A 25,351-nucleotide genomic window follows, 5' to 3' on the forward strand; every position below is an offset into this window, starting at 1 on the left:
GTATTAACTAAATTTAGATGTATATTAACAATTCTATGATAGCGAAATGCTATAATGTGCATGAATCAAACAGAATTTTGATCAATATCAAATCTCCTTGATCCAAATCTGAAGAGGAATAGTATTTCTGTATGATAACTTTAAAAATGTAGTATTTCTTAAAAATCTAATATTATTAACAATTTATTTTGGATGAAATTAAAGCATGCTTTCGTTTTGAGTTTGTAAGTAATTGGAATGCGCGTGCTGCTGTTCTAAGATAATCTTCTTTCTCTTTTAGATCGAGATTTTCGTTATAAGTCTGAAGAAATTCTGTGAAATCGTGTGCAGCTCTTTCTCTCATCATAGCAATCATTTTTGCTTGTCTAGCTGTTCCTCTAAGGTGATAAAATTCGTTAAGTTGCTTAGGAGTTAAATTTGCAATTGTTTCAAAAACGTCTGCCTTTGGTTTTGGCGGTGATTGCTTCGGAGGATCTATTTGCTTTTCTCTAGCAATGACATCAACTCTTCTGTTTGCTCCATTCTCGACTATAAGTTTTTCGTATGCATTTAAGATTTCTTCTGCTTTTTCTAATGTGTATTTAACTCGAAATGTCTGATTTGGTTGATCTATTTTCATGTCCATAACTTTGTCTAGCTCTTGTGAGAGAGTTCGTAAACAAGGAATCATTCTATCGAATAAATGTGCAGGAGTAAGTCGTGAAAAGTCCATCATTCTGTTAATAAAAGAGTTTGGTAAGCGTTCTCTTGGGAATTTTGGTAGCTTCTTATACGTATTTAATGCATTCTGAAAATCACCGTATGGATCTGCCGAAATTTTTAGTTCTGGTCTTTGCTCGAAGCCACGGAAGAACTTTTGACGCTGATGAGATGGTGGAGCTGACTCATTTTCTCTCGGATCAGTAACTTGATTTGGAGAAATGGCCTCAAAGATACTTTGGAGTTTGGATGCTTCGCGTTTAGTCTTTAATATTGTTTCGTCAAGTTCATGTGACACTCTTTCAAGATAATCACAATAACTTGTAACATAGTTCCAATTTCCGTTCATAATTCCAAAATCTGCAACTTTTTTGAGAACTTTTATCATATTGTTTGTTCGAAAATGTTATCTATACGCTTCACACGGACAACTCTCTGCTCAGGAAAGATACTAGATCAATTTGACCGGAAGAATGAAATGTTTATGTCTATATTAGATAATAAAATGCCAAACTGAAGGCATTTCTGTTATGAATGTTAGCACATATGCATTTTATCGTCAAGCTAATCATCTCTTTTGGAATGGCGCAAGCAAACCATTCATCATATCTTTGATATTTGGAAATTTGTATTGAAGTGAGAATACTTATATATTTCAACTCTGAAATAGTAGTATATAGTATTAACTGTGGAAATACAGCTATTTGATAGTCTCCAGCCCAAATTTCACAGCGATCCGGTTAGTTTTTCTTTTCGAATAAAAATTTGTTTTAAAATCATGTATTCAACTATGGACAATTTTTCATTATTACAAATTTTGTCATATTTTTGTCAGAAGAAATGACTGACGAAAATCTTTTGAAACTTTCACCTAATCACCCCTTTTTAGCTGTTTGTATTGCAAGTTTCAGCATGAGAACTGGTGTTATTATCAGAAACTTGTGGAAATATGACGAACGCTTTGAAAATAGGCAGTGGTTAACGGATTTATTAAAATTTAATCTTCTCAATGTTCAACAACAACAGCAATCATCATTTGCAGATTGTCCTGCAAGCTTCTTTCAGTTACTTGAACACAAGATTTCGTACTTTGCAAGTATTTTCATACATCAAGCCGATTCATATCCAGAATATTGGTGTTTTGCCATTTTCATAAATGAAACTAAAGTCAATCTGAAAACGCTTTACGTTAATACTGTTACACAACAGACTTGTTATTGCGGTAAAATCGTTAGAAAATTCTGCGAAGAGAATAACATAAACGGGGCAATGCCAGAAGTCGAAAGGATTCTTAATATAATTTCGCAATTACTATCTCCACATACTTTTTCAATTCAACCTATGAAATTGGATTATTTCGACATCAATTTCCTAGGCACCCTTATTGCATCTCACCTACAGACACAAATGACAACAATTATCGAATCTAATAACCAAGAAGAAGCAAAATTATTATTTGATATTTTAATGAATTTTTGCCTTGACTACCAAAAGAGTTTATCCGATAAGTACTACAGAAATACGATTCTACCTTTTTTATACGTACAAATTACCTGGCAACAAGCTGCAATTCCTATGAATATGCTTTGGGAATTCAAACGCCCATTTACGTGGGTACAGTTGTCACAGAGAATAGTCATACAATCACCTGCAATCGAAGTTCAACGAACTGCTTTTATCGAAAATCAGAATATCAAAACTTCGTCGCTTTCTGAAGAAGAAATAAAGGCAAGGGCTGCTAAAATTAGTCGTATTTACAAGCTGAATGTTATAAGAAGCTCTGAATACGGAGTTTCGATTATTTCGAAATTATTGTCCGTTAACCAGAAGTTTTTAGACTTTTATACGAAACAAGTATTTGCAAAGATTGTTCAGAAGGCAATTCTTCTTACAGAGCTATGCGAGACAATAATAAAATCTGATGACATTCCGACTCATGAAGAAATCCACCATATTGACTCTATATTGGATTTGTCTGATGAAAGTCCGTATAAAAAAGACGAAAGAGGAATAATTATTTCAATTGCAGCACTTTTCAACCATAATTCTTACAAAAAGCTATATCTTGACCGTAAAGATAAGGCTATGTATCTTATGTCCAACCTTTGAAACATTTTTAATTTTTTATATTTTATTTTTGTTTGTAAATATATCTATCTTACATTTATTTATCTTTTTATTGTCCAATACTTCTATTAATCACTCATCTGTTCTTATTCATTCAAATTTTTCAAACATCAATTTACATTTTAGTTCTTAATCAATACAAGATTGCAATTAGGTCTGATTTATCGGATAAAATGCAAAACTAGGTCAGAGCTTCCTTACAAATTAATTAATTTCGAACTTTATTTGTTAAATTGGAAATATTTTCAAATATTATCCATTTGATCATATGTATGTTGGCTGGTGATTGTATATTAAATACTTAATCAGAGAAATAACTCATATTCAGGACTTTTTTCCTAACTTTAATCGTCGCATCATAGGAGAAATTCAATGGAAAACGATTAAAGATTTTCGATAAAAAATTATATCATGGAAGCAGAAAGTAAAGCAGTAGATATTCAGTTAAAAGTAACAGAACTAGTCACAACACCTCTTAGTAGCAGAGCAATGAAAGTAGATCCTTTAAACAACGAATTTAAACCAGAAAATACAATTTTCGTCAGATGTACAGATGGAAATTACGCATTATGTATAACTTACAACGGATGTATACAAGTAGCATTATTTAACTGCAAAGATTTCAGATGGTTTGGAAAAATTTATTCAATCGACGACTTATCTACAAACCACATGACGGGATATTACCTAGGATCGAACAAATTCGTAGTAATAAGCGATAATGGCATGAAGTTCGTAATGCTTGTTAGTGTAAATGAAGATATTACCATAGCTCTCGATTTACTTGAAGTTGATTACATGCAGAGGTCATTGCTGACATACATAGGCTACAGAAGAGTTGTAAGGATGCTTTACAAGGCGTCAGATAACGAAGCTGCTCAAATTGACATCTTTTTGAACGAAGACGGTTCTGATTTCAAGACTATTGTTTCAAACGGTATGATCACGATGCCAGATTTCACTACAATGGTAGCTTCTTATCAGCTAGAAATGAATTATATTTTATTTCTAACTGATAACGGTTTATTCCTTTTTGATAGCGAGGTCGGACGTTTCAGTGAAGTTGTATCAAACAAATCCGATGTGTTTAAGATAAATAGGGAGTACAAATACGGATATATTTTTCCGGATCCAGAAAAATTGGATACCGTCATTATTTTCGCCAGTTTCTTGAAGAGTCCAGGCAGGACAAGCTACTTGGTTGGCAACCCAATGAAATTAACTCTTAGTAATACTCATTATTTGTTAATTTCTTGGATAAACTCAATTACCTGGCCATCCTCCTTTTTCTCGCCCGACAAGAACACCGTCATAGCCTTTAAGACAGATTCCATATTAGAAGTCCTCTCCCTTGGCTATCCGCCATCACCTTTGCCGCCAATTGTGAAATCTTCACCAGATAAAAAATTACTTGTCACTTTTGAAATACCAAAGTATGAATATTGGTATTTAATACACTCCATGTACTTGAAGATCATGACAGGCAACGGCAGATATACCTCAAGAGAGATAAACTTCGTGAATGGATGTACATTGTCCTTAGTTATGCCTGAATCAAGGAGATATCACGCAACGCTTGAAGCTCATGGAAAATTCGGTATTCTTTCATCGAGCTTGGTCGAGTTCCAGTCTTACGATACTTTCGAGCCAACAGATATCAAAGTTCGATACGATGGCGATAATGTCTTAATTACATGGAAATCTACATCGCCAAGTGACGGAATACTGATCGAGGGTGCACAATCAAAGGTTGCAGAGTTCGAGAAACTCATGTTCTTCAAGAATCCGACAGTTAATGGAGTTGTCGCGAAGATTCCGGAAGAAATCAGGTATTTCAGGGTTTCAAGCATAAGGGATGGTCGTGGATATCCTTCAGCGATTGCAAAGATAAAGGCTGAAGCAATTAGAACGGTATTCAACAAAGAACAGAAAATTAAACTCGAAAGAATCTTCAAGATCAATCCGACACCAAAAATAAGACAGAGAGATGAAATAGCGAGAGAACTAAACATTCCTCTGAAATCTGTAACTTACTGGTTCCAGAACAGAAGGAGCCTCGAAAATGGATCCAGAAAGGGATTGAAATATGATGTGGAAGAGGAAGAAAGCGAGGATGTCTTTGACTCTGACCTGAAAGATGGTGATTTGTAAAAATATTTTTTATATTTTATTTTTTTATCAATTGTTTCAATTGTTTTTATATCCTATGAACTACAAAACTCGTAATAATAATGTATTATTTGTTCTTTATGTTCAAATTTTCTTCAAGTAAATTATTTTGACTAGAATTTTGTTTTGGATTTCAATAAGAGGTATACATATAAGAAGAGTATTTGGAGTCAGAATTGTCATTATGTTAGTGTATTGCTGAGATTGAATAAAATTAAGTTTATATAATAAGAATTAGAAGGCCAATACTATTAAAAGAAGCATTCCCTTGGCACTTCCTAATTCTTCTTGCATGTCTTTTGGATGTATTGGAAAGTATAGAATATCAAAGTGAAAGATTACTAGATTCCATAGTTGCAAATGGCAATGTTGGTCTTGCAGCTAAGATGTAATTTAAAAAAGTAATAGAAAAAAAGTAAAGTAGTTTTTTTGTGAAAGGTTTTTATTCACAGAAATAAGGGACATACCCCTATGAGGCAATTCTCAGGAAAGAGGGGCTTTATTTGGACCTCATCATCCTCCTCTTCCTTTTCAGTCTCCGCATACGCTTCTTGAGCCACTTTCCACGCATCTTAAATTATGGCACTTTTATTGGCCATGGCCGTACTTTTTTATCAAAGATGAAAAATTGAATGTATTCTATTGAAATTAAAATTAGCAATCTTTTGAGGAATTTGTAATTTGAGAATAGTAAATTATTGAAAAAATACAATATGTTTTCAATTTCTATCTGTTTCTTTTCGAATTCTGTATCGTTAATGATTTGTACAAAATATTGAGTTAGATATATTTATCATAATTGTTCAATTTCAAAAATTACAAACTCAACTTTCCAAAAAAACAACAATAAAAATCAGTCTTTACATTAGTGCAGGGTAAGTTTAGGACCGAATCCAGAAAAGAAGATTATTAAAGTTACTTTAACGCATAAAGGAAATGGTCAGAGTAAAAATCAAGGTAAAAATATTCTAAATATATGTGATATAACCAACTTTTGAATAAAATTGGAGTATATTGATCGATTGATGGATTAAAATATATGAAGAGGAGAGCATATGGGAAAGAAAAGAATCTTTTCAAATATTTGAGAGTAGTGTTGAAAAATAGAGAGAAAAAGAAAAATTTGGGACTTCGCGGACTTGAACCACGTACCTTGCGATCTTCAGTCGCACGCTCTCCCAGGTGAGCTAAAGTCCCTTCAAATATTTTTGAAATTATATTCCAGGAAATATTTCCTGCTTTAACATTTTTGCGTTTATTATTTTCATCCTTCTTTAACCATTTTTCGTCATCAAGAGCTTTATCATCTATAGGTTTAATTACTTCGTTTGCTTTGCGTAATTGTGCAATTGCTTTTGCATACTTTACAGCTATATTTTTCTTTTCTTCATCGCTTTTCTTCTTTCTCGTTTCACCTACATCAACATTCATCATATCATGAATTTCCTGCCTTACTTCCTTCGGTACTGCTTGTTTATGATATAAATTAACCTGAACATCATTTAAAGGAAATGTTTTGTTATTAATGTAATCATTGATTTTCTCGTAAGTGACTACACCTCTGTAATCATTGAGGTATTTAGCTAATGAAGATTTGTTAGTCGCATATCTTTTGCTAACTTCAATGTCAGCATTCTTCAATAACTTCTTAATTTCTTCATGGTCTAATCTAGATAGCTTTTTATACATCTTTTATGGAAAATAAAAAAATATTTTCCGTAAAAAATATAATTTAAAAATAAACTTAATTTTTTTAAATAATTTATATTTTTAATTTTAATAAAATAATGTCTGAATACAAGTTCTATTCATACAATGCTCTCGCTACTGCTGTTAAGGGTGAATTCATAAATGGAAAAAACGTGAACGTAATATTCAATAAAAAGTTTGTGAAAGAATCTAAATACGGTCAGTTCGTTAAACCATACGCTATCATTATTGACAGAAAACGTTACACACCACATGAAATAGCAGTATTACTTAAACAGAAAGGAATATTTGTAAATATCAAAGATACACATTATACGATTATGAAGAACTCTAACGTTGAATTTTTCAGCATCGCCTTAGATTTATCGCAGCAGAAAGAATACAAGAAGGCGCAAGGCGGCGAGATGGGCTCAAAGAGCCCTCCAGGTGAAGTAGTTGTGAAATATTATCCTTCATCTCTGAAGACGATAACGAATAAAGATATAATCAATAAACTCCTACCAGTAATTGAGGAAGCAACGATTGAATATGATGAAGAAGGAAGTGAAGTAATTGAGGAAATAGACCCTGAAGCTTTATAAGAAAATGTATTTTTGAATAACTGATGGTGTCACTACGTCACCATGTGTCACCAGGTTAATTAACTTCTCTTAAAATTACTGACAACATGACATTTTGACATCACAGCAGGATTAATGCAAAAATAAATTCCAATCATACTTTATAAAGCTTCATTTACAGGTATTTCATCGTCAGTAAATGAATCCTCATTATCGTTTGGTTCAACCTGTTTATATAATCCTTTCATTTCTTCTTTCAAAACATAACACCATGTTTGTTTACCATCTATTCTTCTCTGTTTCCTTTCATATTTATCTTTAATGCTCATTTGAAAGTTTTTGTCTTTCATGTCTGATGGTTTGCAGCATAGAGCATTTTTACACGTCATACCTGCACACAATTCATCATAATGTGTATTTATCCATTCATCTAAAGGATTTGTTGATAATTCTATTAAATCTTGTTTGGCTTCAGTCATCGGTATGATTCGTACATTAAATGATGAAAGGTCATATTGCATAAAATACGTCAGTAAATTATCATAAAATTCCTTAGTGCATGAATCCATTAAATTCTTGAAGTAATCAAATTGACCCTTGAATTTACCATTAACTCTTAAAACTACGTATCTTCTGTCTCCAACTTCAATTTTGACAGGGTAAACGTTATTAGTTACCAAAATGAAGTTTGCAACATTCTGAGCAGTTCTTCTGGGTTGATTCTTTTCATTAATTCTTATTTGATTATCCGTAATAATTGATTTCAAAGCGTTGAAGTTTGCGAGTCTATCTTCACCTACATTCTTGAGTTCATTAAGTACAAGAAACATTTTATTCTCAACTACTGAATTGAAATTACCTGTTAGCTCACTTATTTCGGTAATGTTTTTACATGAATAACCGGCGAGAAGTTCAGAAATAATGTCTGTAAATCTGTTTTTACCTGTTCCCTGAAGTCCTTTCAAAATAATTGCTGTTTCATTCTTGATTCCAGGATGTTGAATCATTGATGCAATCCAGCCGAGAAGGTATTTATACACTTCATCATTATTATCACAAATGGCTTCTTTAATGAAATTCATAAACATTTCAATTTTTGAGTAATCAGGCTTTTCGAGAACGTTGTATTTATAACCTTGAAACGTTGAGAAAACATCTGGAGAATCAGATTTAAAGCAAACACCCTTAACGGTTAATGAAGACAATTGATTTAATAGTACGTCCCATGCTGTTATGGTTTTACCTTCTTCTTTAAATAATTTAATCATTTTGAGTGACTCTTTCATGTTTGATTGAAGAACGAATGATATTTGATTCATTTTGTCGTGTATGTTGTAATCTTTCTGAATGAAGTATTTGTTTCCACAATCTACAAAACGGATTACACGTGATAAATCCTCAATTACTTCAGAACTGTTTTTATACTGATGATTTTCAGCCTTGCGTCTAATATCTGTTATCAAGAATGAATCATCAAGTTTTATATCAAATGTTATTTTTGGCTTACGTAATAAAGGCAAAACATATTCAACATAATATTCCTTTTGATATAGTTTTAGAATCTTCACCAAAACAAATGGAGAAGTCATTAAATGTGCATATCTACTACGTGCTTTTTCAAAATTACTTTTTGCATTTTCAGTTAAATTGCAGAAGTTATAAACGTTATCGTATGCTTCATTAATTAAATGATTAGGTAACGAATTAATTGCTTGAAACAGTGTGAATAATGTAACTTCTTTTTCTAAATTCATGTTTCCACCGTCATTATGTACTTCAAAATCACTGATGCCATCAACTATGCTCTGGGCAAGTTTATCGTCAATGTTTACATCTTTGTTTTCATTCATGATAGTCTTTATTTCTTCGTTCTTCTGTTCAACTCTTACCTTAATATTCAAATCATTTAATATATCATTCACTGTTCTAGTTAATGTTGAATCGTAACTTCCACGAATGAATGAGTATGTATTGATTGGTTCTGTTGCATTCTTGCGAACTCTTGAATCAGCCATAACCATTAATGAACGCTTTGAATCATCCATAGAAGTCATGATATCAATATCGTAATCATTGCAGGAATAGCATTTAATCATTCTGTTCGAAACTGAATAGAAGAAATTAGTGTTACAATAAATGTGAAGACCTCCTGAAGCGGTTTTAACGATAACATCTTTATCCGAAAGTTTTGATAAAATATCTTTTCTAACTGTTTCTTTAAGTTCATCATTGTATGATTTATTGATATCAACATCTATAATCGTTAAATTTGAAATTTTATTTACTAATAAAGCCATACCAGTTTTCCTTCCTCTTCCTCCATCGTGTTTGAGGTAGTTATGTAAATCAATCTTGTTTTCACCAATTCTTTCGTTGAGGGTTTTAGTTTCTGTCACAACTAATTCCTCAGCTAATGAATCAATGATATTTTCATCAGAAACGATAAAGTTGCTGTTGTTGTTTGTTGCTGTCATTTATATAGGAATAAAAAAAATAAAAATAATTTTAAAATAACTTTATTTTTGGACTGCATCAAATTTCCTGGACTGATGTCAAAATGTCATGTTGTCATCATTTTTAAGAGAAGTTAATTAACCTGGTGACACATGGTGACGTGGTGACACTGAAAACATTCATGAAAACATTTACGAAACATTAACGTAAACATAAACGATAAAATTTATTTCCTGGACTGATGTCAAAATGTCATGTTGTCATCATTTTTAAGAGAAGTTAATTAACCTGGTGACACATGGTGACGTGGTGACACTGAAAACATTCATGAAAACATTTACGAAACATTAACGTAAACATAAACGATAAAATTTATTTCCTGGACTGATGTCAAAATGTCATGTTGTCATCATTTTTAAGAGAAGTTAATTAACCTGGTGACACATGGTGACGTGGTGACACCTTCAGTTATTCAAAAATAATTAATTATTGAATAACCTAAAAACCATTAACGATAAAATATCATACGTATGGAACAGATTTCATCTCAATCGTTTTGTCAACACTTTTCAAAGGAAATGTCATATGGTATGCTTCCAGAAGCAATTGAACTCTATGACTCATTCGTGTTATCTTAAACTCTTTCTCGCTGCTGAACTTCAATGTTCCATCAGAAGAGAGTTCGACATCTATGTTGTCAATAGTTTCTTCATTTATGAGAGTATCTATGACTCCAACAATTTTATCTATTCTGTACTCGGCTTTGTTAGGAAATGTTACAACACTTTTTTGTCATCTATTTCAATCTCTATGAAATCTGTTTCATCTGTTATGACAAAAGTTGCGATAGTATTGAAGTCAACAACTCTGAAAGCAAGCGCTTCATTCTGAAGACCTAAGTTTGTTTGTAGTTTTACTATTCCGTATTCATTCGGGTCTGTACTTTGTAAATAGAACAACATTTTATTCTCATTAAAATATGACTATTGCTGCATATGCGTATGAAACAAATGAAGCAAGAAGAGCACATGAACTAGTAAATGAAAACTCAACTTTAACAGTGGAAGGTAACAATTTAGTCATTGACGATGGAAAAACTAAAAAAGTCATTGATTTCGATACTTTTAACACTTATGACCCATTCATTACAACAAGCAAGGTTCCCATCATAAATGATGGAACGGTGCAATATATAAATTCTACAGTAGATGCCTCATTAGTGAAAGTATTAAATGTTCTCATTGAATTGTTAAAGAGCTTTCGATTTGACGACAACATTAAATGCTTAAAGAATTTAGTCATGAATGAGAAACAAATTCTCGGTGTTGCTGGTAGCAGTAATGATGTACACCTTATGACATTAGAATATTATAACGAACATAAAGATGAACTGAAAGGAGAGAATGGTGACACTGGAGCTCAAGGACCACAAGGAATACAAGGAATACAAGGAATACAAGGACCTCAAGGCGAAAACGGTTTGGATGGTGAAGATGGAAAGGATGGAAAAACTGCTAAATCATGGATATGGAACCTTATAAATACTGGTTTAACAGCTGCTTCATATGGAGTTCTTCAATACCAAATCGGAAAGATATGGGCAGTACTTGGTGAAGAAGCTTTAGATGACGTTAAAAATGCTTTGAACTTCATTTCAAATGGTTCGGATACTATTAAAACTTTATCTGGTTGGATGCAAGAAACAAGGAGTCAAATAGATACTGTAAGACGTATAGCAAACAATGCACGTACGGGATTGGATACTTTACGAGAAGCACAAAATACACTAAAGGAAGCAAATGATATTCTTGGCTCAGTATCAGACATGCATGAAGATTGGCTTAAAGGTATTGACAAATCTTTAAAAAATCACAGTCAGTCTATTGCTGACTACAAGAAAAGTATAGATTTTTTACATAGTGCTATGGACGTACATGATGGAAGCATAAGGAACTTACTTAATGCTAACAATAACTTACCAGGAACTATTAAAGCATTTATAAAGTCCTTTGTAAAACCTGGTGCTCTAACATTTAGGTCTTTGAGAGCAAGAGCATTGAAGTCAAGAGATGCAGAAACTCCAACAGAACCTACAGAAGGAACTGAAACAACAGAAACTCCAGAAGAACCACCAAAACCAACAGCTAATGAAATATTGTTCGAATATTTTCCAAGGTACTCTGTTCTCATTGCATACATTCAAGAAATACTTAAGAAAGCAGACTTGACTTTAGGAGATGATGAAAGTTCTGTATATCTTTCGTTCCAGTTTCAAATAGCAGAACTTTTGAGACAGATATGCTTAATGTATGACAACATCTCTGATTTCACAAGATATGATGACGACCATGACCCCGAACATGGTGAAGAAGAAGTTTTACAAGCATCCATTAAGACAGGAAAAGTTTTAACGCAAAGTCTCATTATTGACACCGAAGATGGTGAAGTGGATGTTCTTCAAGAGCTGAAGAAAAATACTTCTGAAGGAGGTAGTGGTAGGCATGAACTTGAAATAAATGAGATAGAAGAGAAATTAGCCGAAAAAGCAGATAAAAACCATGTTCATTATATAAGTTCAGACGAACAAATTATAACGGACTACCACGGATATTTAATACAGGATGAACAAATAAGCACTGAAGATGTTAATGAAAGAAGATATAAATACATTCGTGCTAAAGGTTATGACATACACTGTACTGTACAGTATGACACAGGTAAAGCACAAGAAGCATTTGGTTATAACGATGAAATATATGCTTCGTATTTCTTTGTTAACGGTGTATTAGTTGAACCAAGATTTACATTGAGAGTTAAGGCAAAAATAACTTTTGAAGATGCTATTAAAAGTAAAGCTGACAAAGATGAACTTGACACAACGAACAAAGTTTTGAAATCTCATAAACACAATATCTCCGATATAAATGAACTTCAAGCTACATTAAATAGTAAAGCTGACAAGAACCATACACATGAATCCTTCACTACTGTTAGAGCAGACGACATAATATTGAACTATACCCTTGGTTCAAGTGCACCTTTAGAGAATCCAAGTACAAGCGTAAAAGATACACTAAACTCCTTAAATAACAAATGTATGAACATTGAAGGACATGTCAGAAACTTTGAAACATATGAAATACCAGCAATGTTAGATAAAAAAGCAGATAAAGAACATATACATAACTCCTTCTCAACTGTTGCTATAGAAAGTATTGAAGGAACGGTTGGCGGAACTGGTGGGGATGCATTATATTATAAACCTCCTAACTTTCCACAAGGTTTAACATCGAATGAAAACATAACAACGAAGAAAGACATTAGCTGTAAAAATGTTTATGTCATGGATGATGAAAATAATGTTAAATTCACTGCTCAAGATTTATATGATAAGAAAGCCGACAAAACAGAGCTTCAAACATTAAAGACTGAAATACTTCAAACATTATATCCTGTTGGTTCTATTTATACGTCAATGAACTCAACAAATCCAGCAAGTGTTTTAGGTTTTGGTACATGGCAGCAGATTGTAGACAAATTCTTATACTGTGCTAACTCTTCAAAGCAAACAGGAGGTTCGAAGAAAATTACTGAAGCAAACTTACCTGCGCACACTCATCCAGGAACTACAAACTTTTCTGGCGACCATAGCCACTCATTAAGAGACCACCCATTATACAACTCAGACTATAAAGCTGGCAATGATGTTTTATCTCCATCTTATAACAATTCAGCAAAAAAGACTTTTCGACCAACTGAACCAGGAGGAAATCATGTCCATACTTTCACAACAAATCCAACAGGCTCGGGTGAAGATTATATGCCACCATTTATGACTGTATTCGCATGGTACCGCGTTTAATGAACGCGCTTGAGCCTGCTTTGCAGGCTTACCGTCTTGAATAAAATCTTTATTTTTACATAAATGAGTTTAAAAGAAGTATTCGAACAACATCCATGGAGGTCATTTAAGAAGTTCAATGAAGCTGCAAAGAGTTGGGGATTTACTAACAGAGCTGAAGTTAAAAAGTTCTTTGACAAAAATGTTGTACATCAAACAAAAATAAACCCTTACGACTACTTTTTACCAATTTACTCCAACACTCCTGACGCATACCAATTTGACACTCTCATTCAAAGCAGAAAAGGAGGTCATAAACCATTTTTGATTTTCATTAATGTTAACACTCGTAAAGCTTTTGCATATCCAATGAAAAATAAAGGAACTCGTGAAGTGTTAAGAGTTTTACAAAAGTTTGTAGCAGAACATAACCCAAGTACTTTAACATCAGACCAAGACGGTGCATACCTCAGCAATGAAATCACAGATTTTCTCATTAAGCATAACATAACTCACTACACTACTGAAGACCATAACCATAACATACTCGGCATCATAAACCGCTTCATAAGAACGCTCAGAGATTTAAACCAAGAGCGAGACTTTACCGAAGAAACAATGAAACATTTTCTCGAAGTATATAATTCCTCAACACATTCTACAACAGGACATACACCAAATTCAATGACACGACAACAAGAAGAAAAGTATATACAAAAGAAACGAAGTCAAACACAAAATATCAGAAATTCAACACAATTTACCCTCATTCCTGGAACAAAAGTTCGTGTAGTTCTTGACGACAAACCGTTGACAAAGAAACGTTTAAGGTTAAGTCGAAATTATTATATCGTAGACTCTACGCAAGGTAATGGATATCTTATAAAAGCTGCTGACGACTCCATTGCATTTTATCCTCGACATAAATTAGTTGAAAGTAGTAATGGCAAACTTGCTGAAACCATTGACGAAGCAAAGCGAGGAGTGGTTATTGAAATACTTGGCTATAACATAAACGATGACACTTATAAAGTAAGATATGAAGGAGGCGTTGAAGATGTTATACCATCTAAGAACTTGAGAGAATCTAAACCAACTCATCTGGGACCATTAGAGCGGGAGTACTGGAAGGATAAAAATAAGCCAGAAAGAATAAGAAAATTCTTCTAAACTTTTTCATTAGATGTAAATCAGACATGAACGAGAACAGTCATGATATCATTAATGGTACCATTTATTTACACCAAAAATAATGTTTAGGGTAGATGGTTAGATCTAACCCGATTTCTAACCTCATTTCTACCCTCATGAATTTCCTTAAGACAGAAAAAATAAAGTTAGTTTTATTTTTATTTATTTTTTTATTTTGTATGTAAGAACAGAAATGTCAGTCGAAGCAAAAACATTCACTAACAAATATAATGGCGAAACATTCACAAAAGGCACTTATAACGGTATTGAAGTCTTACGTAGAGACAAGGATGGTTACATTAATGCAACAAATATGTGTCAGCAGTTTAGGAAAGACTTTAGAAAGTTGTTGGAAAATAAGTCCTGGAAAGAGTATTATAAGGCATTTTGTGAAGAATATAGCAACCGCCGGAATTCGGACTGTTGCTTTTTATACAAAATTCATGCAGGAATTCCTGATGAAATCAAACAGGTTAGAGGAACGTATGTAGACCCAAGACTTATAAACTATATAGCAATGTGGGCTTCTCCAAAATATTGCATAGCAGTTGGAAAAATTATGGACTCCATAGACAAGAAAGTTCATGAGAAGTTAGATGAAGAAGAACTCGAAGATACAGTAGAGAATGCAAAACATTTGTTTGAAGAAGAAGTTAGAAAAATGCATGAAAAACAATTAGAACATGAACGTGAGATATGTTATGGTTATAGAGATTCTCCATACGAACTAGACCAATGGGAACAAGAAGATTTAAAGAGAGAATTTAGAGAATATGAACTCGCTAAGATAGCATTAGAAGCTGCAGAAAAGAAGTTAAAAGTTTGGGGTCGTTTTGTACAAAAATATTGTGAGTAAATGAACCATTTATTTTTGTCATAAACGACCAAAAATATATTTTATCGTTAATGGTTTTTAGGTGTCACCACGTCACCATGTCACCAGGTTAATTAACTTCTTTAAAAAATGATGACAACATGACATTTAGACAACAGGTACGAAAACATTAATATATAAAATTCATGAAAATTCATGCAGGAAATTCTTGAGTTTTGGATGAAAGAATACGGTCGAGCCAAAAGTGGCTCAACCTCAAAACAAGCATTTTATGAGCTTACTAAGGGCGTTATAAATGAATTCAAAGGTATTTACATACATCCTGACCTCGTTCATTTTGTTGCTGAATTCAGCAAAAATAATGTTTAGGGTAGATGGTTAGATCTAACCCGATATCTAACCTCATTTCTACCCTCAACCGCTAAGCGGCGAGACCCAAAGGTCTTGAATTTTCATGAATTTCCTTAAGACAGAAAAAATAAAGTTAGTTTTATTTTTATTTATTTTTTTTTTATTTTGTATAAAAGATATGATTTCAACAATCGGCACGACAACAATTCAAACAACAGCACCAAACTCGTTAGTCATGAATCCAACATCTATGTTAGTAGAGATGAAAAGCTTCATTCCTTCTTCATTTACTTTCGAAACAGAAATACAAAAAATTAAGCAGGAACTTTTAACAAGTAATTTAGACTGTACCGCACAGGATGAAGAAAATGGAGAATATCTTTATGACATGCAAGATATCATAGACCATTTACCTAAATTGCCTGAAATCCAACAACAAAAACTCACTATTCCTGAATTCGATGAAATTGAATTTAAAGTTAGTGATTCTGCAGAAATAAAGAAGTTCATACGTAAAGTAAACTATGAGTTTCTAGGATATCATTGCAACCATAAAGTTATGGACAAAGATTGCGACATGATTTATAAAAACATTTCAGATATTTATAAATCGGGGGAGTTTAAGACATACGACAACTTTGTTTCATTAGTTGCAAAATGTGTATGGCAGATAAGAGATAAAGATAGAAGAGGTAAGGTATGGAATGAACAGATAAAACCAACTGCTTCAGATTTAAAGAAAACCATTGACGCTTTAGTTATTTTAGCAGGTAAGGTTTCAGAATATAACGCAAAAATGAATCCGCAATGTTCGAAATGTAAAGCAGCAATGAGGAAATATAACTATTCAGTAAAAGAGATAGAACGTATGCGAAACGACTATGCTGACTTAAAGAAAGAAGCAGAGAAACCGGCAGAAAATAAAATGAACATGTTAGAATTTCTGAATAAAAACTATCCCACAGCCGATGATTTCCTTTTATCTGATGTCAAGAAGAAGTATAAAGAAACTTTCGGTATCGTTAAAATTTTTGATATATTAACTGAAGAAATAGAAGCTACAAAAATATTTAAAATTTCACGAATTCATAACGTATATCATGTGAAACGTTTATAAAATAACTGGGGTAGAAATGAGGGTAAAAATCGGGTTAGATCTAACCATCTACCCTAAAATATATTTTTATTGAATTCATCAACAAAATTCTGAGTAAAATAATTTTTAGGGCATGTGTCAAACCGTTGAGTTTTCACAAAATTCCAAAAATAACGTTTACCATGTGAAACGTTTATAAAATAACTGGGGTAGAAATGAGGTTAGATATCGGGTTAGATCTAACCATCTACCCTAAAATATATTTTTATTGAATTCAGCACAAAAATAATGAATTTCATTAAGACAGAAAAAATAAAGTTAGTTTTTATTTTTTCGAATTTTTTATTTTGTATGTAAAGACAGTAATGTCAACATCAGAGAACACAACAATTGCTATCGTTCATGAAGCCATAAATGAAGAATACGAGTACATACAGTATAACAAACAGTTACGTCTCATTCGTTCGGTCAAAGACGATATGTACCAAATGCAAAGTATAATGAATGCTCTTCGTTCTACAAAGCAAGCATATCATTGGTTTGAAAACCAACAGACAAAAGAACTTTTAGAAGAATTTCCTCATATGATTGCTTCCCTCGGAAAACCGAGAGAAGAGATTCCGTACGAAAATCGCAAGAATTTGGCTCCTGGTTTGAAAGGTTATTATGTTCATAGACTTTTAGTAAACGCTGTAGCAATGTGGGCTTCACCTCGTTATGCTTGTTATATTTTCATGATGTTAGATGAACTATATAAAGCAGAAAGCGGAGAGATGGAAAAGAAACTTCATGCAAAAGATGAAGTCATTGAATCCAAAGACAAAAGCATACAGAAAAGAATACCGCGTTCAGTACCAAAAGGAAAGGAAAAGAGTTATAAGTATATGATATATACTGAAGAGATGGAAAATGAAGAAGATAAAGATATGGTTATGTTGCATTTAGTGAGAAGAAACAACAAGAGCTTTTATGACTTAGCTAAGATATATAAATCTGACAGAAACTGGTTCTATCGTGAAAACTTACCGATTTCAATGACACCGAATGAGCAAATAAAGGAAATTGTCAAAAATACTCTTCCTCAAACACACTATGATATCAAAGGTTGCACAATACTTACATTCAAAGAAGACTTAACATTACTGAAGGAAAAAATAACAGAATATTTCGATAACTTCAAAGAGGAAGAATAAAAAAATCTAAGCTAATTTTATTTTTTTATAAAATTTTATCTCATATGAAAGAACATGAATTTAGAATATTCGGAACTCATGACAGAAGAAGAGAACGAACAACATGTAAAAGATTATGCAAAATTTCTGAAGACATACAAAGCATTTAAACAATATCTAAATGCTTCTAAAGATTATGCAAAATTTCTGAAGGTATATAAAGCTTATGAAAAAGCGTATGAAAAGTTTATACATTGGGGAATTGTTGTAAAATATCGATATGAAGACTAACCAAAATATATTTTTGCTTAAATGACGTCAGGGTCAATTTCTTCAACCATTTCACTTCCTTCGTCAATGTCAATAGAAGCTTCTTCAACCTTTGGTAAGAACTTTTGTATAACATCTTTGTTCGTTATTGTTTTCAGAGATGAAGGATAATATTTCACATTTGTTTCACCTTTCTTATATTCTTTCTGTTCGGAAAGATTTAAAGCAATACTGAAGAAGTCAATGTTAGAGTTCTTTATAACAGTATAGTGTGTATCTTTGACATTCACGAAGAAACTCTTTTGTTTCAAAACTACTGCTAACTTTTGTGAAGTATAACGTTTGCGGTCAATGACGATAGCTAATGGTCTGACATACTGACCAAACTTAGATTCTTTCACAAACTTCTTGTTAAAGATAACATTAACATTTGAAGCACCATTGAACTCATTCTTGATGGCAGTAGCGAGAGCATTGTATGAAAAGAACTTGCAATCTTGCATGTGTTTCATTAAAATAAAAATATTAAATTATTTTGAAAAATAACTTAAAAAAATCTAATCTAATTTTTTCAAAAAAATTTTTTTATTTCCTACTAAAGATGTATCGGAAGTTGTCTAAGTTAGAACACTCGGAAATAAAACAACTTCTTACAGAAGCTAACATAGATGTTGCAAAGCATTACGCAACAAACAAAAAAGCACTCGCTGACTTCATTAAAGACTACAATGGTGAAATAACTTATGATAGAATTCATGAGTTCATAAAGCCGCAACGCGGCGAGGACGAAGTCCATGCAAGAGCATTTCCTTTAAATGACATTGCTATTGACTTATATCATAGACGTTCAGTACCACATGAAGTAAGAAGAGAAATGTTTGACATAACAAATGCAAACGTTGGTCATACTCGTAAAGCTCTTTCGCATGATGTTCGTCAAGAGATGTTTGAACTTATGAACTCAAACGTCGGTGAAACAAGAAGAAGAGACGACACACTGAAACAACAGAGAAGAGAGATGTTTAAAAGTGCTATAGAACAAGTTCGCAAAGCTAACGATGTCATTCGTCTTCCATTGACGACAAACCAAAGAAGGTGAGAGATGGTTAAAGAAAGATGAAGAAAATAGGAAGAGAAATGTGAAGTCAGGCAATAGACTCATTGACTTTAACATCGAAGCTTTAGATGAACCAAACAGAGACTACTTACACAAACATTTCGGTAAGGTTTTCATGAGACTCTTAGAGAAAATTAAAATAAACTCACAACAGAGATGGATGGAGTTAGTATGGTTAAGTTGGGTACTGTGGCACTGCGTTCCACCTTACCCAATACTTGTGAATTTGACACTTTACAAAGCCGCCAACCACTTCACTTCACTAACGAACTCACTAATGTAAAAAATAAACGTTCTCACTATCGTTCTCACTAACGACTTCACTAATGTTCTCATAAATTTTCCTCAATATCTTCATCATCAGTGTTAACCCTATTGTAGTCATACTTGAAGCCATAAACTTTCTCTAACTTCTTAACGTACAATTTACATAACTTACCTTCGTCATCGTATGGTTTAATGATATAACTATTTCTATCTTTATACACAGTCAATGAAAAGTCAACTGGTCTCGGATGTATTTGAAAGAACATGTTATGCTCAGGAAGGAAGAATAAATGTTTAAATGTATGTTTGTTATACTGTGGAATTCGAATGAGTTGCTTTTGTTCTGTCATTTACATCCAAATAAAAATTTTCAGTAAAAATAAAAAATAAACTTAAAAATAAATGATATCACCACCCTCACACGTATGAAAACATAGCACAAAAATAAATTTAGGTGAAGTGGTGAGATCTCACCTCTTTTTTCACCTGCTTTTTCACCCTGTTGAATTCATTGCTTTATAACTCTCTTCCTTTCTCCAACTCTTCTAACTTCTTCTTAAGTTCAGCAATGTTGTCCTCATGAAGTTTAATCTTTCTCAAAATTCCTTCTCTATCTAATGGTTGCTTTATCTTTCTAAACTGAACTCTACCATCCTTCATAGTATGAATGTAAAAACCTTCTGGAATAGTTCCTGATTTAATGTATTCTACCAAAAACTTTTGTTTCATTGCTTCAGTGACTTTATTTGTCATTTTACTCTAAATAAAATGTTCAAATAAAATAAAAATAACGTTATTTTTTCAGTAAGGAAACGCAGGAGTTTTACGATTTATTTGAGGAGTAGGTTCTGGTTTAAATGTTGGAGTCGGTTTAGGAGTTGACTTTTGAATAGGAGTTTGTACTTCCATAGGTTCAGGAGTCATTGAAGGTTTTGCTTGTGAAGGTGTTGGTTTTAACGTTGGTTTTGGCGAAGGTGTTGGAGTTTGTTTAACTTCAACTACTTCAGTATTATTTACAACATTTGCTTTATTTCTTTTCAACATCATAACTGCTCCTGCTGTAGCTAGCAAACCTAGTGGGAGACCATATTTTATATAAGGACTTGACCAAATGCTATTTTTGCCAGGAGCTGGTGGAACACCTAACCTTGGTGAGACTGCTCTTTGCCATTGTGCAGCTCGTAAGAAATATTCAATAGGTGCTCCATAATCGTTTGGTAAAGTTTGTTTCATAGATGGTGAAGGTTCACGAGAGCTTGATGAAGAACTCATTTATAAGCTTTAAAAATAAACGTTCATCCTTTATTCCTCACTGTCGTCAGCTGCTAAGTTATAGTCGTCAAGTCTTATTATTGGTATGCCTGACTGTCTTACTTGTATGGCAAAGCAACAATCCCTCATAAATCCAATAAGTGGCTTTGGTACGTTTTCAGTTGCTAGTTCAATAGGTCCTTTAACAGACAATTTGTATGTTATTGGAGCAGTAGATGTTTGACCTTGCTGGAAGCAAAAGTCCACTTCTGTTGGAAAACCACATAAGAAATGTGTGTTGTCATAGCTATCCCATTTATGTTCCACACTACCATCATCCACCAATGACCTCATAACATCTTCATTAAATCCAATCATATCATTGTTTGTATTGCAGGCGTTCGCAACCATTTCATAAAATACAGGTCCATATGATTTTTCAGGTTCTGCAGGCATATTTCCATAAGCTCCCATGGAAAGCTGAAGATATTTAAACTTAGGGTTCTCAAAATTAACATAATAGTTGTCTTTCTTTCTAAATAGTGCCCAAATACTTTTAACATTAATAGGCGTATAAGCTGCTGTAAATGTTGCACTTGAACTATCTGTATCTTTGAGAATGAACCGTCCATAGGAATCCAATCCATAACTTTAACAGGAAAACATAAAGCCTCGTTTGTATAATGTTCTACAAGTTCTGTATAAATGTTAGGGTCTAAAGAAAATGACTTTGGATGAATGAAACATTCATTAAAATCCATCTTTGTTCGAAATAGTTGCTGGGTTACAGTTGTAATAGTAACTGTTCCACTAGCTTCTACTGCCTTCGTTATCATAGTGAATGGTTCATTCCATGGAACAAAATTTATTTGTCGGTGGATTTGAATCTGAAGCAAATGCAACTTTAAGAGTTGGATTGAAAGCAATGATATCATTTACAGATATAGATGTGCATTGTAAGGCGTCGCTACTGAACTTTACTTTAAGCTGAATGTTTCCTGCAAAAGCTGGAATAAATCGAATAGCTTCTAATGGAAGGAATCTTCTAACAGGAATTCTTAAACGAAGCTTAAAATCAAATGATTTTCCTGCTGTAATTGGACCACTAACAATTTGTCCTGTTCTGCATGTTCCCGAATGACTCCATACATCTTCATGTCGAGTCTTTGAGAAAACATCTACTTTCTTTATTTGTTCGGTAGTTTGTGAGTTTGAAGTTATATATGCTTCTTCTCTTGCGTTGTCTTGAGAATATACGATACGACCATTTGCAAGGATTTGATATCCAGCAACTGCATAGAAAGCGTCATCGAAACCAATCCAAAATCCTGGTGGGTTTGTTTTATTGGAACCTGAACCAATTTCTTTATCTACAATAAATTGACCTTCCATTTTATACGTAATGAATGTATTGTAAAGGTCAACATATTTTCACCAGGAGGTGAGAGATTGAATGTTACCCATGTGTTATCTTTAGCAGTTCCAGGTTGTGATGGAATCTTTGCGTCAGAATATTTTCTATTAGTGTCACCAATTTGAACTGCATTGTCTATGATATCGAAATATGAGCGAATCTGATGAATATGCTCTGCTGGAGTAAATTCGTTTAGCTGTTCGTTCTGCATGTATTTACTTCAGATAAAAATATCTATTTACTTCATTATTCTCACTCTTCTTCTTGGCATTCGTGGTGGAAGTTGTTTCTTGACATTTTCAATGAACTGTACATTCTCTTTTGTCTCAACTTCTTTCACTGGTGGGTCAGGGTTCTTTGACTCGGTTTGTTTTTCAATGAAATTCACGAACTTTGCAATAAGCTCTTGGTTCGTTATTGAAAGTACATCTGGCTTCTTTTCTTCTGGTTCTATTGACTTTTCAGTTTTGAACAGAAGGTTTTATATGGGCTTCGTGGACTTCACCCTTGCCATGCACCTTAATGTTGTCGCTTTCTGCATTCGCTAATGGAACCTTTCTTTTTCTTACGTATATTTTACCATCTTTACTCTGACTTACGTAATAGAAAGGATGTTGTATTCCTCTTGCGTCATTTAATATAATAGACTCTCGCTCTGATTTTGACAAGCTCATTTTACATCGGTTAAAGTTTTAATTTTGTTTTTTATCTGCAGTCAAATGACTCAGACAAGCCCTACGGACAAGACCCAAGGGGTCATAGATGTTGAAGCATTGAAGAAAGAAATTCGTGAGCAAATTTTATCCGAACTGAAGGAACAAAAACAAGAACAAAAGCCAGAGAGACCAAAGAGAAAACTTAGTGAAAAACAACTTGCTGCATTAGCTGCTGGAAGACAAAAGAACCCACGTTTGCTGGCGAAGAAAGCTAGAGAAGAAGCTGAAGCAAAAGCTAAAGAAGCTGAAGCAAAGAAAGAGTAAATGGTTTATTTTTATTGGAACTAAATGTATAGACAAATACCTTTATCTGTTGCGTTCAGTAGTGAAAACCCTGACGTCAAAATAAAGGGAACAGAGTAACGTTTAAGTTTCCAACAGACTGGATTGTGAACATAAATGAAGAGAAGTACATTGGCATAACATCTATGTATATAACACGTGCTTTCAGAAAGGTTGACTTTATACTTCAAGTCGAGATAGAAAATGACGAACAGTCTTTAAGCGCCCAAAACATTCACATATACAAATACTTTAAAGACGATACAACATTGTTGCAATGTATGACTTCATTTAATGAGATGTTCGAGAAAAAGTTCAACATTGAAGTACAAACTTTACAGCCTTTGCGTGAGTTTCTTGCCACAACTGAAAGAAGAAGGTAGTCAGCCCACAACTTATAGACTTTCATTATGAATTTAAATGAAAATGAAGATGGAACTCATGACTGTCAATTCATTGTATTCTCACCATTCAATGAAGTCGCTAAAGAGAAAAAAAATCCATTACGTATAAGATTTCAAATCTCTGAACCAAGTGATGATTTCAAGAATGTTTTCAATTATGATGCAATGCTTCCGAGGAAAAATGAATTTTCAAAGATTGTAACACCTGGCATTTGGGATAGAAAGCAAGCTATATTATATTCAAACTTAAGTAAGGGAGTTGAAAATGAGTTCATTGGTCATACAAGAACTACACCACTTCCTAACCCTAAATACTATAAAATTAACTGGCTTCAATCGTGAGTTTTGGATAGACATGTTCTCCACTCATGACCATAACTGCCCAGTGTTCTTACCTCCAGACCATAAGGACTGTCTCTACATTGAAGCACAACTCTTAAACTCTACCATCGCAGTATTGTAAATGACCACATGGGCTTCGCCCTTGCCGCTAGCGGCTTATTTTTATCACGAATGACCTCATTGCTGACAAAAATAAATGACCTCATTCATGACCTCATTGCTGACAAAAATAAATGACCTCAGAACTTCAACTTACGAATAAAGCTTGTTTTAGTCGTTATTGAGAAGTTAAAACTTCTCTTCAAAGCAAGGTTGACATGACTTACATAAGTCAAATCCAATCTCTTGACCATCATGAAGTGCTTTGTAAAGTTTCATTAAACTGAACTCAGAGTCTTTGTCATATGTTCCAACAGGTATGTGAATGTTCTTATCTTCATTGTAATAGCATTGTATAGCTTCAGGAAACATTTCATTTGCTGTTAAAGCAAGGACGTCTTGTTTGACACCATTGCAACGTGCATGGAATGCAACTTCATTTAAATCGTGAGTGAGTAAGTCTATGTAGGTCTTCTTTCCACAAAATATTGACTTGTATGCTAAACTTTGTTTTCCAGGTGTTATTTCTGCGAAGTCAGAATGAAATTGACCAAGGTTCTTTCCTATAAGTTCGCGACCGTATCTCTTCTTAAACTCTGCTGCAAGCTTTGGTATGTCTTCATTGAAAATATGCATGCTATCGCAGTCCTGGTAAAATATTTGAAGACCCATATCTTCAGCAGTACAGAATACTTCACACATTATTCTCTTCGACATAGATAGAATATTAACACCAAGTGGACAGAAGTTTAAAGTGTCTGCAAATGCTTTTCGTTAGCTTGAAAATAGTTTTATCTGAACCATCCAAACCTTCGAACTTCACTATATGGTTGTAGTTTCTGATGGCATATCTTATAGCATCTTTGTCATTTACTATGGTTATTTTTGACTCAATAGGAGATAGAAATAGTTTTGCCATAAATGCTGTTCAGAATGAGCTTTATATTTTCTTGCAAAGGATTTCCTGCTTTCTTATACTTTAAC

The 25,351-nt window shown here is 33.3% G+C and overlaps 17 protein-coding genes, 1 non-coding gene and 1 pseudogene across 19 annotated transcripts, besides 2 other annotated features; 10 read left to right on the forward strand and 9 right to left on the reverse strand.

The window, feature by feature from the left end:
- Window positions 1–175: 175 nt before the first annotated feature.
- Window positions 176–1,449, reverse strand: TVAGG3_0614630 (uncharacterized protein; the record flags this gene model as incomplete). The annotated part of the gene is made up of 1 exon (XM_001321223.1): window positions 176–1,087. One exon carries the CDS (start codon window positions 1,085–1,087, stop codon window positions 176–178), a length of 912 nt encoding a protein of 303 aa, XP_001321258.1.
- Window positions 1,450–1,539: 90 nt separating this feature from the next.
- TVAGG3_0614640 (guanine nucleotide exchange c9orf72 family) lies at window positions 1,540–2,808 on the forward strand (the record flags this gene model as incomplete). The annotated part of the gene is made up of 1 exon (XM_001321222.1): window positions 1,540–2,808. The coding sequence occupies one exon, from the start codon at window positions 1,540–1,542 to the stop codon at window positions 2,806–2,808; it is 1,269 nt and encodes a 422-aa protein (XP_001321257.1).
- A 345-nt stretch (window positions 2,809–3,153) lies between these two features.
- TVAGG3_0614650 (homeodomain-containing family) lies at window positions 3,154–5,561 on the forward strand (the record flags this gene model as incomplete). The annotated part of the gene is made up of 1 exon (XM_001321221.2): window positions 3,238–4,977. One exon carries the CDS (start codon window positions 3,238–3,240, stop codon window positions 4,975–4,977), a length of 1,740 nt encoding a protein of 579 aa, XP_001321256.1.
- A 558-nt stretch (window positions 5,562–6,119) lies between these two features.
- TVAGG3_0614660 lies at window positions 6,120–6,192 on the reverse strand. Its single transcript has one exon. It is a non-coding gene; the product is annotated as a tRNA-Phe (tRNA).
- An 18-nt stretch (window positions 6,193–6,210) lies between these two features.
- Window positions 6,211–25,351: part of a mobile genetic element that runs on past the window's edge.
- Window positions 6,783–7,286, forward strand: TVAGG3_0614680 (uncharacterized protein; the record flags this gene model as incomplete). The annotated part of the gene is made up of 1 exon (XM_001321219.1): window positions 6,783–7,286. The coding sequence occupies one exon, from the start codon at window positions 6,783–6,785 to the stop codon at window positions 7,284–7,286; it is 504 nt and encodes a 167-aa protein (XP_001321254.1).
- TVAGG3_0614690 (uncharacterized protein) lies at window positions 7,427–9,280 on the reverse strand (the record flags this gene model as incomplete). The annotated part of the gene is made up of 1 exon (XM_051240124.1): window positions 7,427–9,280. One exon carries the CDS (start codon window positions 9,278–9,280, stop codon window positions 7,427–7,429), a length of 1,854 nt encoding a protein of 617 aa, XP_051086711.1.
- Window positions 9,303–9,739, reverse strand: TVAGG3_0614700 (Prim-pol domain family; the record flags this gene model as incomplete). Its single annotated transcript, XM_051240125.1, has 1 exon — window positions 9,303–9,739. A coding segment is annotated over one exon (437 nt), but the record flags the coding sequence as incomplete, so codon positions are not given.
- TVAGG3_0614710 (integrase core domain containing protein family) lies at window positions 13,645–14,730 on the forward strand (the record flags this gene model as incomplete). Its single annotated transcript, XM_051240126.1, has 1 exon — window positions 13,645–14,730. One exon carries the CDS (start codon window positions 13,645–13,647, stop codon window positions 14,728–14,730), a length of 1,086 nt encoding a protein of 361 aa, XP_051086713.1.
- Window positions 14,945–15,607, forward strand: TVAGG3_0614720 (uncharacterized protein; the record flags this gene model as incomplete). Its single annotated transcript, XM_051240127.1, has 1 exon — window positions 14,945–15,607. The coding sequence occupies one exon, from the start codon at window positions 14,945–14,947 to the stop codon at window positions 15,605–15,607; it is 663 nt and encodes a 220-aa protein (XP_051086714.1).
- Window positions 16,116–16,441, forward strand: TVAGG3_0614730 (organellar and viral DNA polymerase type B; the record flags this gene model as incomplete). The annotated part of the gene is made up of 1 exon (XM_051240128.1): window positions 16,116–16,441. A coding segment is annotated over one exon (326 nt), but the record flags the coding sequence as incomplete, so codon positions are not given.
- Window positions 16,734–17,054, forward strand: TVAGG3_0614740 (organellar and viral DNA polymerase type B; the record flags this gene model as incomplete). The annotated part of the gene is made up of 1 exon (XM_051240129.1): window positions 16,734–17,054. The coding sequence occupies one exon, from the start codon at window positions 16,734–16,736 to the stop codon at window positions 17,052–17,054; it is 321 nt and encodes a 106-aa protein (XP_051086716.1).
- Window positions 17,399–17,906, forward strand: TVAGG3_0614750 (KilA, N-terminal/APSES-type HTH, DNA-binding family; the record flags this gene model as incomplete). Its single annotated transcript, XM_051240130.1, has 1 exon — window positions 17,399–17,906. A coding segment is annotated over one exon (508 nt), but the record flags the coding sequence as incomplete, so codon positions are not given.
- Window positions 18,514–18,987, reverse strand: TVAGG3_0614760 (uncharacterized protein; the record flags this gene model as incomplete). Its single annotated transcript, XM_051240131.1, has 1 exon — window positions 18,514–18,987. The coding sequence occupies one exon, from the start codon at window positions 18,985–18,987 to the stop codon at window positions 18,514–18,516; it is 474 nt and encodes a 157-aa protein (XP_051086718.1).
- On the forward strand, window positions 19,077–19,406 carry TVAGG3_0614770 (organellar and viral DNA polymerase type B; the record flags this gene model as incomplete). Its single annotated transcript, XM_051240132.1, has 1 exon — window positions 19,077–19,406. A coding segment is annotated over one exon (330 nt), but the record flags the coding sequence as incomplete, so codon positions are not given.
- Window positions 19,826–25,351: part of a mobile genetic element that runs on past the window's edge.
- On the reverse strand, window positions 20,376–20,612 carry TVAGG3_0614790 (uncharacterized protein; the record flags this gene model as incomplete). The annotated part of the gene is made up of 1 exon (XM_051240133.1): window positions 20,376–20,612. The coding sequence occupies one exon, from the start codon at window positions 20,610–20,612 to the stop codon at window positions 20,376–20,378; it is 237 nt and encodes a 78-aa protein (XP_051086720.1).
- On the reverse strand, window positions 20,661–21,131 carry TVAGG3_0614800 (repellent protein 1 family; the record flags this gene model as incomplete). The annotated part of the gene is made up of 1 exon (XM_051240134.1): window positions 20,661–21,131. One exon carries the CDS (start codon window positions 21,129–21,131, stop codon window positions 20,661–20,663), a length of 471 nt encoding a protein of 156 aa, XP_051086721.1.
- On the reverse strand, window positions 21,162–21,464 carry TVAGG3_0614810 (uncharacterized protein; the record flags this gene model as incomplete). Its single annotated transcript, XM_051240135.1, has 1 exon — window positions 21,162–21,464. The coding sequence occupies one exon, from the start codon at window positions 21,462–21,464 to the stop codon at window positions 21,162–21,164; it is 303 nt and encodes a 100-aa protein (XP_051086722.1).
- Window positions 23,244–23,504, forward strand: TVAGG3_0614820 (uncharacterized protein; the record flags this gene model as incomplete). Its single annotated transcript, XM_051240136.1, has 1 exon — window positions 23,244–23,504. The coding sequence occupies one exon, from the start codon at window positions 23,244–23,246 to the stop codon at window positions 23,502–23,504; it is 261 nt and encodes an 86-aa protein (XP_051086723.1).
- Window positions 24,508–25,084, reverse strand: TVAGG3_0614830 (annotated as a pseudogene). The gene has a single exon. A coding segment is annotated over exon 1 (577 nt).

Source organism: Trichomonas vaginalis, chromosome III (genome assembly GCF_026262505.1).
Source record: "Trichomonas vaginalis G3 chromosome III, whole genome shotgun sequence".
Taxonomy (NCBI): Eukaryota; Parabasalia; order Trichomonadida; family Trichomonadidae; genus Trichomonas; species Trichomonas vaginalis.